Raw genomic sequence first — 14,456 nt, 5'->3', positions numbered from 1 at the left:
AAAATATAATTGAACGTTAAACTTTAATGGAACGGATGTCCAGTGTATTTTATTGGAGTCGTTTCATATCTTTCATATATTTATTAATTTGGTCCTATTGTTGCAGTCTTAAATGCTGATAGTTTGAAGAAAAAAAAAAAAAAAAAAAAGCTAACGTTTACTGAGATAACATGGAGACTGCCAATGCTGACCTTGCCTTCTTAAAATGATAATTACCTGAACTATAAAGATGGTCCTATGGCTATAACACTTTCCTGGAATATGCATGCACATCAGGAGTTCTGATTTTTCTCTGACTCCCAGTCAACTATTATATTAGGAAGGCATCAATGGTAGCCCCTATTTTCTTTTCGTACAGGTCAAAGAGGAATTGAACTGCAGAGTGCCTGATAACAAACCGCTTGCTATGAGAGCAGTTGGGCGTGCTCGCTGCCGAGCCATCTCTGTGTGCACAGCACAGCACAGCATGCAACCACTTTAAGGAATTCCATCCAAAAGGTAGACTTTTTAGTGTATCATGTAGACACAGTTAGCATTTCTAAATGTTTCCTATAACATAGCAAATTTTTGAGTTCAGATAGATTCTACATGCGCACACATCATGGATTTTCTACTGAAAGGAATAACATATCATTCACAAAGTAGCCAGGTGCAATCAAAATACAGCAAATAAGACATTCTGCCTCAAAATGCATAATATGTACATAAACCTAGATACTTTATATAATTATCATTACTGCCTGACGAAAAAGCAAAAGTGAGACTAACGAGTTCAGCTGTAGACATGCTGTCAGAAAAATATACTGCATTCAGTGTCAGTTCCATGCCAGAAGGAAAAAACTACTATCACATGCACACAAATCTCTGTCAATAACATGGGGAAAATGTCACATCTTCAACCACACGGATAATGCTAGAACTTGGCAGGCAGAGCAGATAATAAATCAGCAGGTAACATTTACTGACAGAAAAGGCTACATACTGTACATTTGCAGACACAGATTGGGATATGGGTACAATAATGTGTAGGCACAAGTAAGCATAATCATCACAAGCATACAAAAAAAAAAAAAAGTGAATGTTTAATTATTAACCCCCAAAGTAGGTGTTATTCTTAAACATATTTTGAAAAAGAATTGTAGAGGGGTAGTTATGAGTACTGACCAGCCCACCTTCCATGGCCAAACCTGACAACAACTTCAAAAGGAGACGGCCAATTCATAGCAGCAGCTTGTCTTGGCTGTGAGCACTTTCCTGAGACAAGCAAATGGCAAGAGGAGGGGGGGAATAAGTCGGCCTCCGTATTCCTCTTGATTGTTCCAGGACAGTGCTCACAGTCAAGACAAGCTACAATGATGAATAAAACACCTTCAAAGCTGTTATCTTATCAGCCATGACAGGAGAGAAGGGGGGCAGGTCAGGTTAGAAAGAAGTGCAAAACATGGGAGAAAGTACATTTACTTTGCCCCATAGGAGACAGAACTGCAAGAAAAAAAAAATTCTAACTATTGATGACCACATTTCACAGTATGTTTCAGGACTCATCCCGGGGTTTGAAAATACAAGTTTATTCCAGTTTCTGAGACATCCACTGACATATCCAAGTATCACTAGTTCCAAACAAAAGCAATCCTGTGGATTAACCACACTATCTCAGACAGCAGGAACAATGATACAAGATATGTGGTTCCAACAAACCATAGTACAAGATGTTCCCACTTGTGTCTCCTCTAGATAGATTTCTCTTCGTTAGAGCATGCCGGTTGCACTCTATCTGCAGGTGTGATATGGTGTCATCCGTACAGAAACCAGGGGAAACCTTCCAACAAAGAGTGAAACAGCCCTTCTCCCCCTGTTTAGAATGGAAACAAGTGTTTTGTTTGGAGTTGGTCTTTAAAAATAACAGAATTGTTTAACTTCCGTACAACCTAACAGGTTTCTCCATTACACCCATCATTTTGAAAGATGTATGCCTTTTCTACATCTGCAAAATAAAATGTGGTGTATCATCAGTGAAGTACTGAAAACTGCAAGGCTTCAAAAGCTTATTGAAACATATGGTCACAAACATTTTCCTCATATACTGCACAGATGTGCTACTTGTCAGAATAGGCCCAGCTACCATAGTAGACTTGAAAGACTTCCTTAATTAGAAGCATCTTTATCAAACTCTTACAGAATTTTATAAGATAACTGATGGCATAATACAATTACCAGACTACATTTAAATGAAAAGGAAAAAGACTAAGTGATTGGACTCTGAAGACAGACAAAACTGTCATGTCGGGAAGCTTCTTAGTTATTCATCAAGCATTTTTTTGTGTTTAAGGATCTAATGTGTGCTTTTTGAGTATAACATGCCTAACTTTAATGATCATTAAAGAATATTGATTTGACGCAATTGAACAGATTAGAAGAAAAAACGCAGACAAAAAAGATACAAAAGCAAAACATGGGCTTTATACATATTCAGGCCAAGGCAACTGGATCAATAATTGTCACAGGACATTCCACAGCCTAATAGCAACCAAAAATGCAAGTGCATTATATACATATACTAGCCATGTACTCCCTTGCATGGTATGTTCATACAAACTGTGCTAGACAACAGTTTTGTGCTCATACCATCATACCAGCCTCTGCCAAGTACATTATACATAACACCTAACAAATCAAAATAAGCATTATTGTCACAGATTACTGTGGCAATTTGTCTCAGAACTTCCCACTCATGGAAATATATTAATATACGCCATACATCCGTACCATAGTCTTCTCTGCATTAAATGAACCTGGAAGAGATGTGTATTATATAACTTTTGGTTCAAAGCTGTCATTGATTAGCTGCAGTCTCCATGTAGGGGACCCTGTCATATGTCTATGCAGATAAAAAAAATATACATTTATTGTTATAAAGTCAAATTAATTAACCCTCCACATCTCCGTGCACATACATGCGAATGCAAAATCGGGGGCAAACATGTGTAAACAACTGTGCTAGACATGTGAGATATTTCTGGGATAAAAAAAAAATGGGGGGGGGGGGGGATAGTGGTGGGGCTGTGCACAACTCACAATTATTTGCAGGTGTTGAGAGGGGTACTTAGAGTGGTCTGCATCTCAACTCTTGGAGGCTAGTGTAGCCTGGTAATCGGAGAAGGTAAAGTCGGTCCAACAGAACCAGCAGTTTCAGAATTGTTCCTCTTTATTGCTCGCAGAAGGAAGCAGCTCCTCCATCAGCTGGATTTCATTAATCATAGCATAAACCCAACGTTGAAAGCAAGGTTTGCTTCCAGCACAAAGGAATGCTTTAGCTGCGATGAGTAAATGGATAAGTAGTGAGCGTTTATATTTCTTAAAAGGACATTGGAGCCAAGTGCAGCAAAAAAGCCGCAGGATCATTCTGCCAGCACATGTGAGGACATTGCAGAAACAGCTTATGCAAAGTCACAGGAACCGTATGCCATCGGTAGAAAATTTTGTATGCAGTTTCCTGGATGGAGCTCCATATGGAGACCCTATGTGTCATCTGGAGAATTCTGTCTGTTTGTCCGTAAACATGACATTAAGGTCATTTTTCTATTTGGTAAGGAAATTCGAGCGGGAGCGACCATGTTGTAAAGGTCCAGTCTCCAAGCATAGGTGCACAAATGCAGTTAGCGAAGGAGGTGGGTAATATTTACTGCGCATAGGAGGTTAGGAAATAGTGTAACTGCAGGGCTTGCCAAAATGGCAGAAGTGGGTTAAATTGGTTTTGCAATTCTGCAAGTGACGGGGCATGGGTACGGATCCCAAACTGATGGAAGCCAAAGGTTCGCTAAGTAAAGTGAGTCCAGGTGGACCCTTCCTGTAAGCCTGGTAAGAATCAGGAGTGACCTATTACGGGGGTCATAGCAGAAAACATGGAGCCGCACAGCACTGGATGCCTTTCTTTCTGAAAAATTTTAAGGGTGGCTTTGATCACTGGGTGCCCAAGCAACACCTTAGGAGTGTCCTGGAAAAACCATGACAAACCCTGCAAAGGAACCTCCATAAAAGCCTGTTCCAACTGCACCCACCGCTTAGCTGACCCGGCCGTACACCATTCCAGAATACAATTTAAATGGTTTGTGATATTTAGACACATTCAGAAGGCGTATACCTCCACAATTTTTTGGGAGCATCAACAATGAGTATTGAATCCTGTATGGCTGACCCGCCCATAGGAACTGACCAAATTCCCTACATACCTGACAGAGAAATAAATAACTTGGGGGTCAATATTGGTAGAGTTTGGTATAAATATAATCTAAATTCATTTTTTTTTAGGTCATAAAAAAAAAAAATACTACAAGAATCAAAAGGAGTCACCCATTAAAGATGTAAAGCCAAAAGTGTTGAGAATTACATAAATATTAATTTTCACAAAGTCTGCTGCTTCAGTGTTTTTAGATCTTTTTGTCAGATGTTACTATGGTATACTTAAGTATAATTACAAGTCATAAGTGTCAAAGGCTGTTTACTGACAAGTACATTACGTTTATGCAAAGAGTCAATATTTGCAGTGTTGACCCTTTTTCAAGACCTTTGCAATTCGCCCTGGCATGCTGTCAATCAACTTTTGAGCCACATACTGACTGATGGCAGCCAATTCTTTTATAATCAATGCTTGGAGTTTGTCGGACTTTGGGGGGGGGGGGGGGTGTTTGTTTACCCGCCTCTTAAGGATGATTATAAGTTCTCAATGGGATTAAGGTCCGGAGAGTTTTCTGGCCATGGATCCAACATTTTGGTGTTTTGTTCCCCAAGCCACTTAGTTATTTTTGCCTTATGGTAAGGTGCGCCATTATGCTGGAAAAGGCATTGTTCGTCACCAAACTGTTCTTGGATGGTTGGGATAAGTTGCTCTTGGAAGATGTTTTTGTACTATTCTTAATCATGGCTGTGTGAGTGAGCCCACCTTCTTGGCTGAGAAGCAACCACACACATGAATGGTCTCAGGATGCTTTACTGTTGGCATGACACAGGACTGATGGCGGCGCTCACCCTTTCTTCTCCAGACAAGGTTTTTTCCTGATATCCCAAACAATTGGAAAGGGGATTCATGAGAGAAAATGACTTTACACCAGTCCTCAGCAGTCCAATCCCTGTACCTTATGCAGAATAGCAATCTGTCACTAATGTTTTCCCTGGAGAGAAGTGGCTTCTTTGCTGCCCTTGACACCAGGCCGTCGTCCAAAAGTCTTCACCTCACTGTGTGTGCAGATGCACTCATGCCTGCCACCATTCCTGAGCAAGCTCTGCATTGGTGCTGCACCAATCCCGCAGCTGAATCAACTTTAGGAGACTGTCCTGGCAATTGCTTGACTTTCTTGGGTGCCCTGAAGCCTTCTTCACAACAACCGAACCTTTCTCCTTGAAGTTCTTGATGATCAGATAAAATGGTTGATTTAGGTATAAACTTAGTAGCGGCAATATTCGCAATGATGACTGCACGGGTTTCCTTGCAAGTAAATTAATATTTGTGTCATTCTCAAAACTTTTGGCCAGGGCTGTACATTGTTAAAACTGCATAATTCATTCCCATTTAGGATCATTTTTCACCTCTAGTAAGTCACCCGTTCCAGATAAGGGACTTGTCTTTTTCTTGCTATATATATTTATTTATTTTTTTAGGTACATACAGAAAACTTACACGAGACATTACATCTGATGCCAAGTACAAACACACATAGCTCCTGAAGTATACTTTGACAAGGCATGCTCAGCTCTGGTGCATTAGTGATTCAATGTTATTCATAAACAATATGCAGTCATTGACTACAAGCATACATTTGGCAACCTAATAAAATTTGACAATAAGCAGCAGTTTATGTTTGAAAAAACAATTTAGAATGTTTACCAAAAAATATTCTATTAATGTTTTTCAGTAATGCAAGTAGACATCTACAGACTTTATAGCAATCTGTCAAACATTTAAGAACAATAATGTTGGTAAAATAGGCATTAGTAATTCTTTGTTGACAATGTTATTACAAAATTAAATTTTTTTTTTTTTAATGTCCCAAACAATGACTGCAGCCATGAAAGCAACAAAAATGCATAGTTCTAGTTGGTTATATGAAGTAGTAAAACCATACTTTAAAACACTGTAAAGCTGCAATCTACAAACTAAAGCAACACTCAAATATATATATCAAAAACCACACATATACTATACTGCTACTTTTGTATACCACGCACCAAGTCCTTCATCAATTGACATGGATCCAAGCTGTTTGCTAATCACAGAAGTAGAATCTGAAACAAGAGTGATATTTCAGCTAGCTTGAAAAGAATTTGAAATTGGGGCACTTTTAAATGACAATCCACTTTTCTTGACACCTGTTTAAAAAATGCTCAATAACAGCATGTGAAGCAGAAGCAGGGGGTATCAGAAACTGCTAAAATAATGAAGTGTCAGATCTTTGCTGAACAGCTGGAATTCAGGTGTAACAGTGGTCCTTGAAGGCAAACCAGCGGCTTACAGGAAAAGATCTGGAGGCTAAACTTTGTCCTAGGTAAAAGCAAGATGTCAGGTATTGATAGCTAAATTATTCTCTGACGCATCTCAGGATTTCATTTCAATAGCTAAAGTGAATATAGACACAACAAAAGATAAAAAATACAGAGTTTGTGTAAAGTTGTTTGTACTGTAATCAAAATTATTGAAGCATATCTTTATGCCTATAAAAAATGGTCTGACAATAGATTAACTGAACCCTATATTCAGTCACAGCATCAACGTCGAAGGCCATTCCCTTAAGGGCTTAATCCAAACTGCCCACAAACTGTATTTATTATTATTATAGCTTGAAACAATGTGGACTGCCAGTTCTGAGACCATATCATCACTGATTTAACACTTTCCAAAACCCAATGATTTGTTCCCGATCATGTAAACATCCCATTATGATTACAAGACAAACCTGTCTGCTCAGCTGCCATTGTGCCTTGAACAGAGAGGCACAATGACAGCTGAAAAGGTGCAAGAGTTACGTTAACTGAAGCATACAGACATCGCTAAATGTGGTCTGGGCATCTAGGTTTCAATGACCTCTGGAAAGGATTAAAATTGACCTATTCTGAACAGTGTATTTGTAGTGTTCATTTAACCTAAAGTGGACGTTTAGCCAAAACCGAATATATCGCTAAACCTACTCCCAGCCCCATTCTAAACCTAATCTATCTAACCCTGTAAAGAAAAAAAAAAATCCTATACTTGCCTATGCTGAAGCCTCTCCGGTCCAGTCTACAGCATCGGCTTCTGAGAGAGAAAGCAGTCAATGGCTGGGAAATGAATAGGAGAGGACATAACCCATAGACTTACTATAGGGCATCCGCTGTCAGCTGCCTTTGCTCCACACAGAAGCTGTTGCTGACAGCTCAGCCTCGGACTGGAGCGGCTTCAGAACTTCCTCCATATTTTTGTTATTACATGAAGGTTTATCAATTGACCACAAGCGGGAGCTATGCATTTGCCGAATTCATTCCTGTTTAACTATTGTTAAGGTATCAGCCCAACAAAGTGCACCGTTTTCAAAACGCAGGTCAACCAAAGACTTATACTGTGAGAAGGAGCAGTAAAACATAACCACTGTCTACCACTTTTGCGAGTTTGCAATGAGCAGATAAGGCTGCCTCCATGAACATACATATTTACAAAAGTATAAACCGATATGTTTTTTTAAAACCCTTAAAGTGGAACTTCAGTCTCTCAACTGACATTTTTAATCCTCATGCCGCTAGCATTAACAGATAGTAAAGTATATATTTACTTGCTTTAAACTGATTTTTTTTTTACAATTCTTCAGTTGCTTCCTGGTTTCCATGCCTAGGCAAATGTCATACATCCCAGGAGTCTTCAGGAAGGGTTTTCTCAGCTAATCACACCCTCCTGTCTGCATGCATGAGCTAAGAGCAGTTGGATTCCAGGAAGTAAATGCTACATGAATCATCTGCCCTTAATCAAAATGGCCACTGCCAGAAATGCTAGGAGGGTGCATTTCAAAGTGATTTCTCAGCAAAATAATTGAGTACTGTCCGTGATACTTTTTTTTGTACTCACTTGTTCAGCAAAGTAAAGAATATAGGCATAGATGGATGGGCGAGTTTGTTTTGAATGATAATAAATAGTGTTTTTGGTTTATGGTGCTTAGAGGCAGTGTAGTTCCACTTTAACACCACTTTTAACTTGATAACATTGTTTACATCACGCTGATCTTTGAAACATACTGGGGTATATTTACTAAAGGCAAATAGACTGCACACTCCACAAGTGCAGTTGCTCCACAGCTTGGTAAATGAGATAACGCTATGCTGACTTCCATCATCCAATCATGTGCAAGCATAAATGCATTTTTTTTTTTTGTTCTTGCATGTGACTGGGTATTCTTGGCACTTGCAAACTCCACAGCCTATTTACCCATTTAGAAAATCCACCCACTGTATTTAAAATGACTATATATTCCCTTGAGCATAAAGGGAAAATAAAAATGTCCTGCTGGTAAGGTCAAATTAAAAGTAATAGAGGGTCCAAAATACCCCTCCTGGAGAGAACATAGTTTGTGGCTTTCATAACCAAAACCTAGACACGGGATTTCTGTTGAAGCCATGTTCAGATAAGTAGATCTCTTCCTTCTGCAGCATTTTCTACAGGACTCCGTACCCTCTGCAGTTTCCTGCAGCCTCACTTCAACGCTGACACACGGTTATGCAGCACACCCCAACTCCACTGAAGTGTATGGATTGGTACCTCACCCCTTTCCCTCTCCGCCAAATAACTGAAAAGGGACTGGCATACATCAAACACAATGAAACTGCCTTGCTACAAGATTCTACAAAAAATTACTTCTCTGTGCAGTCAGGGGTGGAAGAGCAACAACTGTAGCACTACATCAAGGAGATACACACACAATGTGGAAATTTATCAAAAGAAAAATTAACTTTACACCAAAACTATTCACATACAACCAAATGTCAGTACTAATTATTCTTATATAGCCCAAACAGTCAAATTAAGCAGTGTCCTTTTACTATAGTTAAAATTATTCTAGTTTTGGAGTTAGTTACTGGAAGTAAGATCTCAGTCCGGTTGTTAATACTTCTGTCTTACTGGGGAGATTTGCTTTATGGTAATTATACAGAGTCTGACATATTCTAACATACAAGGTGTCATTAGAGCAGCAAGTGAAGGGCATTTTCCCAGTAGGGACACAGCAGAAAAAACTTTAGATGTTTATTACGGTAATTACACTGTATCATTATGTTCTTTTGCATGGTCATGTATTGGAAGACCCATAGTGAAATTTATAAGCAGAAAAATGTAGTACAATGACGAATACCTGAAGGACACTTTGCAGTCTGAATGGAGTAGTATACAGTACCAGATTTGAGAGACTTTTTTTTTTTAAATATTTTATTGATTTCAACATTCTAAAATTACAAAGATATATTATTACATTTCTCATCACTACAAAAAGAAAAACCATTTTCCTTTTCACATTTCCCCCCCACTACCCTCCCCCCTGTCCACCGCTGCTTCTATCAACTCACATTTCTTTTCCCCTCATTTCCCAGTTCCTCCTCTACCCTTATTACTCTCAGGACTTCCTTCTCTTCCTTCCTTTCCTCCTGTCTCTCATTTCCCAGCTTTTTTTAGTCATATTCCCTCTTCTCATCATTCTCTATTCCTACGAATTCAACATATTTATTTGATCTTTTAAACTCACCCTATTTTTTTTTAAATCTCTGCATTTTATCTTCTTCCATGTGGTAAAGTTCCTCCATCCTATAAATGTAGTCTATCTTATTTATCCAATCCTTTATTTTTGGTGCCTTCTGTGCCTGACAAAATTTTATTAATCCCTTTGCTGCATTTACTAAATGAAATATCAAATTCTTATATTTTTCTACTGTAAACTCAGTTTTATGGAATAAGCATATGCCTGGATCTTTCGAGATATTAATCCCCAGAATCTCTTGTATTTGGTGAATTATTTCTTCCCAATACTCCTGTATTTTAGGGCATTCCCACCATATATGTGCCATTGTACCCTTAATCCAACAACCCCTCCAACACATGTGATGCATATGTGCCACACTTGGTGTAATATACCACCTAGTTAAACATTTATAGTTCATTTCCACCTCCTTCATGTCTATAGCCCTGTGCTTTAATCTAAATATTTTCTTTTTTTGTTGCTCATTAAATTATAATTATATAAAAGTTCCCTTTCCCACTTCTCCATATATGGTGGGGAAGTAGATCCTGCGATTGCAGATTTAATAGATACGGGAAGTACCATGTTTCCGTGTCTTACTTGCACTAAACAGTTGTTCGATGGATTCAAATCCTACATTGTCCTTAGCGGCTTTGGTAGCATTGCAACAAAATGTCTATTAAAAATATCACCACTCATCTAACATTAAAAACACCTCTCTTTATTTTTTAACTCCTGAAAAGGAGCATATTTCTCTTCTTTTCATTATATCATTTAACTGTGTATTCCCTTTTCTAATCCATTTACCAGAAATGTTCTCTTTCCCTGGCGGGAAGAAATCTGTTCCCACCAGCGGTATTAACATTGAATTAAACTTCCATCCCATTTGTTTGTGAATTACCTCCCAAATCCTAATTACATTTTGTGTATAAGTGCTTGTGTTTTCAGCCAACTTACGATACTGATGTGGGAACCAAACAGTCCCACTTAATGTGTTTTCTATATTAACCCAACTTTTCCCTGGTGCATTGTATATCCAATCAAAAATATGTGACATTAATACAGAATAATAATAATAATAATAATATTATCTCTTAAAATCCGGTACACCTAAACCCCCAGCACTTCGCAACTTATTCTCGTTTTTTTATTTCCCCAAATATACCTCAATATAATTTTTTTAAATTATTTTACAATAGGATCCCGGAGGATGTATGAGACGCATATGAAATTTATATAATTTAGAATTTTTGGGACAATTATCATTTTTGCCAGATTCATCCGTCCTGTCCTTGAGAATGGTCCTACTGAGTTTCTCCTCAATTCATCCTTTATCTCATTTATTAATGGAATGTAGTTTTTTTTATACAAGTTCTTAGAGGACAAGGTTAATTTTATTCCCAGGTATTTTAGTTATTTTTCCCTCCGTGCAAAGGGGTATTCTCTCTGCAAAACCTTTTTTCCTATTATCAGAAAATAACATTTAAGATCTCCGATTTTGACGAGTTGATTTTTAAATTTGATAAATCTCCATAATGGTTCATTTTTTCTCATTAGATTGGGTAGTGTCAGCCTAGGATTTACCACATAAAAAATCATATCGGCATATGCTGCAACGTTATGTTCTCTCTCCTATCTGTATCCTTTTTACATCCAGACAGTTTGGTACTGTTGCCAAGAGAGGCTTTAAAGATAAGACAACAGGGGCAAAAGCGGACAACCCTGTCTTGTCCCATTATACATTTTAAAAAACTCTGATAACGAGCCATTAACCCTTACAGCCGATGAAGGTTGACTATAAAGCTTTCCTACTCACTCTGTCATTTTGGGGACAATTCCCTAGGCATCCAATGTATCCATCGTAAAGCCCCAATCTAGTTTATCGAAGGCCTTTCTCATCGTCTATTAATAAAATCAAAAAGGGTTTTTTTTTTCTCTTTTTATATGATGAATAATGATCTTAGCCCATTATCTCTTCCCTCCCTCCCAGGGACAAATCCCACTTGATCTAAATTAATCCATTCCAGCATTACGTCTTTCAACCTAGTTGCCACAACTTTCGCATATAGCTTCATATCAATATTTAACAGTGATATAGGCTTGTAGCAAGCACAGTGGGTCCTATCTTTCCCCTCTGTATGATTGTTGTGTGTGTGTGTGTGTGTGTGTTTCTTTCTAAAAATGCTAATCCCACCTCTTAGAAATGTCTGTTTTCCTAGTTATTTCTTCTTCCCCCTCTTAGCATTTTTTAAATACATTAGCAATATCAGTAGTTGAGTATACCATTTTACCATTATCTTTAATTTTCTCCATATAGTTCCTCAATTTCTTAGTGCTCTTAAATATTTACCAGGTCTATTCCCCCATTGATATCTTTCTCTTGCCATCATGTTAAATATTCTCCTCCATTAAGTTACTTAATGAATCTTTTTTTTTTTAATTATTATTTTCTGCTGTATATCATTTACTATTCTCTTTTTATGTGAGATTGTTCCAATGCATATAGTTCCCTTAATAATCTATTAATTTTCTTGTGCCATTTTTCTTTTTTTCTACTCCAATAGCTATCAAAATTCCCCTGATATATGCCTTATGTCCTTCCCACACCATAGCAATTGAGACTCCTTCAGTCTCATTTGTTCTAAAGTATTGTTCTATTTCTTTATTTATTCTCAGTTCCGTCTTGTAATCCTGAAAGAGCATCTCATTTAGTTTCCACATATTTATCTTATTTTCGCTCTTCCCCATAATAACTTCATTGTGACAGGTGCATGGTCCGATATTGTTGTAACCTCTATATTCACTTTAACCAGCGACTCTGAGTCTGTGTCAGGCTCCTCTCCCCCATGACGTGTGAGAGACATTCTTGATTACTGATGTAACTGTTTATTTTAATGGCCACGCACACTATATTGAAGTACATGATCTGTCATGCCAACTCACCATATATAGTTACATAGTTGGTAAGGTTGAATAAGCACACCAGTCCATTCAGTTCAACCTGCATGGGTGTGTGTATATATGGATATTTGCACGCGTTTATGTCACTACCATTCCCCATATCCCTGTATATTGTGGTTTCTAAGAACATCTAATTTATTTTTTTTTTTTAATGTTATAAACTTCCCTCTGACACCATCACCTGTGCACTCCTTAGGCTAGAATCACCACGGAGATATTTGTATATTGTGATCATATCTCCTCTTAAGTGTCTCTTCTTCAGGGAGAAGTTTAATATCTGTAGTCATTCCTCCAAACTGTTGTCCTCCAGCCCCCCTTATTAGCTTTGTTGCCCTTCTCTAGTTTTTCTCCAGTTAATCCTTCCTGAGGATTGGTGACCAGAACAGAAATTTGTAAAATGGCAGAATTATAGTTTTAGCTCTTGAGTAGATACCCTTTTTTAATGCATGCCAACAGTCTGCTAGGTTTGCTTTCTGAAGCTGGGCATTGCATTCTATTGCTGAGCCTGTGATCTACTAGAACCCCCATATAATTTGATAAACCAGAAGAAGTTCCAAATGGACAGTTTCTAAAATTCAGACCAAAAATGTAATAACTTGGAGCGCATGAGTCCTTAGCTGTTGTGATCACATTAGATTTCTCTTTTCAGGCCCAGGCCAAGTACATTTTCTTCTGCTTTCCAAGTATAGAAAAAATTCTGTTGACCCCACCAGAAACACAATATTCTTGTACCTTCCTGGGTACTCAAATCTGAAACAATGTTATCAGCCTTGCCAGCTATCTTCTTTGAACTACAAAACACCTCCCACCTATGAAATGAAGAGAAGGGGAGGTGTTCCATAATTCTGTTCTAGGATGTTCGACACGGTTTCTATATACATATAGTACGGTGAAAAAAGACAAAATATATAAGCACTGGGTTGTGGTACAGATGGATAGCTGCCAGCATAAAAAGAGGAAGAACCTCAGAATCCTCCAATAAAGAATAAATGTGGAAATATGCAGTGCTAAAATACATATGTTTATCAATATTCATATTTACATGCATGATATTGATAATGAAGCAATGTTCCCAACTCAGCGTTTAACAACGCCCAAAGGAGAAGAGACCAGTCATTGGAAAAATTCCATAAGGTGCATATAGTGACAAAAGTGATATAGTCAATATGGTATAAATTGCGACTTCCGTGATTGCTGTGGCTGTGAGAATAGGTATATAATGCACTAACCAGATAGCACAAATGATTGTGCGTTGGAGTATATAAGACCTACTCCTAGGTGCTCAGGGAATGGGAACTCTGCATACGGATGAAGTCGTCAAGGCAGTAACTAACCACCAGGCGTCATCCATCCCGGACAGGTTACCAGTCTCCAGCAATATAGATCTCAGCCATCAGGACAGGTTACCAGCCTCCAGCAATACAGGTTTCAGCCATCAGGGGGATTATGCATATGAGCATAGACCAGGTTGGAAGAGGCACCTTAGGAGAAGGGGGACTCCTTGCTGCTCTTGATTCTTTCACATGTGTGAGCACAATCATTTGTGCTATCTGGTTAGTGCATTATATACCTATTCTCACAGCCACAGCAATCACGGAAGTCGCAATTTATACCATATTGACTATATCACTTTTGTCACTATATGCACCTTATGGAATTTTTCCAATGACTGGTCTCTTCTCCTTTGGGCGTTGTTAAACGCTGAGCTGGGAACATTGCTTTATTATCAATATCATGTTTATCAAATATTCATAT

The 14,456-nt window shown here is 38.2% G+C and overlaps 1 protein-coding gene across 7 annotated transcripts in view; it reads right to left on the bottom strand.

Moving 5' to 3' along the window:
- DCAF6 (DDB1 and CUL4 associated factor 6) overlaps window positions 1–14,456 on the bottom strand; it is a 144,393-nt gene that overhangs the window by 56,464 nt on the left and 73,473 nt on the right. For 5 of the 7 annotated variants that reach the window (XM_089659190.1, XM_089659188.1, XM_089659192.1 and 2 more), the window contains one exon: window positions 6,223–6,279. The exons of the other annotated variants lie outside the window; for them this stretch is intronic. In XM_089659190.1, coding sequence (XP_089515316.1) covers window positions 6,223–6,279 — 57 coding nt within the window. The remainder of the gene's footprint in view (window positions 1–6,222; window positions 6,280–14,456) is intronic. 7 annotated transcript variants of the gene reach the window in all.

This window comes from Staurois parvus, unplaced genomic scaffold, assembly GCF_062004578.1.
Source record: "Staurois parvus isolate SC_StPar_1 unplaced genomic scaffold, SC_StPar_1.0 ptg001134l, whole genome shotgun sequence".
Classification (NCBI taxonomy): Eukaryota; Metazoa; Chordata; class Amphibia; order Anura; family Ranidae; genus Staurois; species Staurois parvus.
This window is presented reverse-complemented; position numbering and strand designations above follow the sequence as displayed.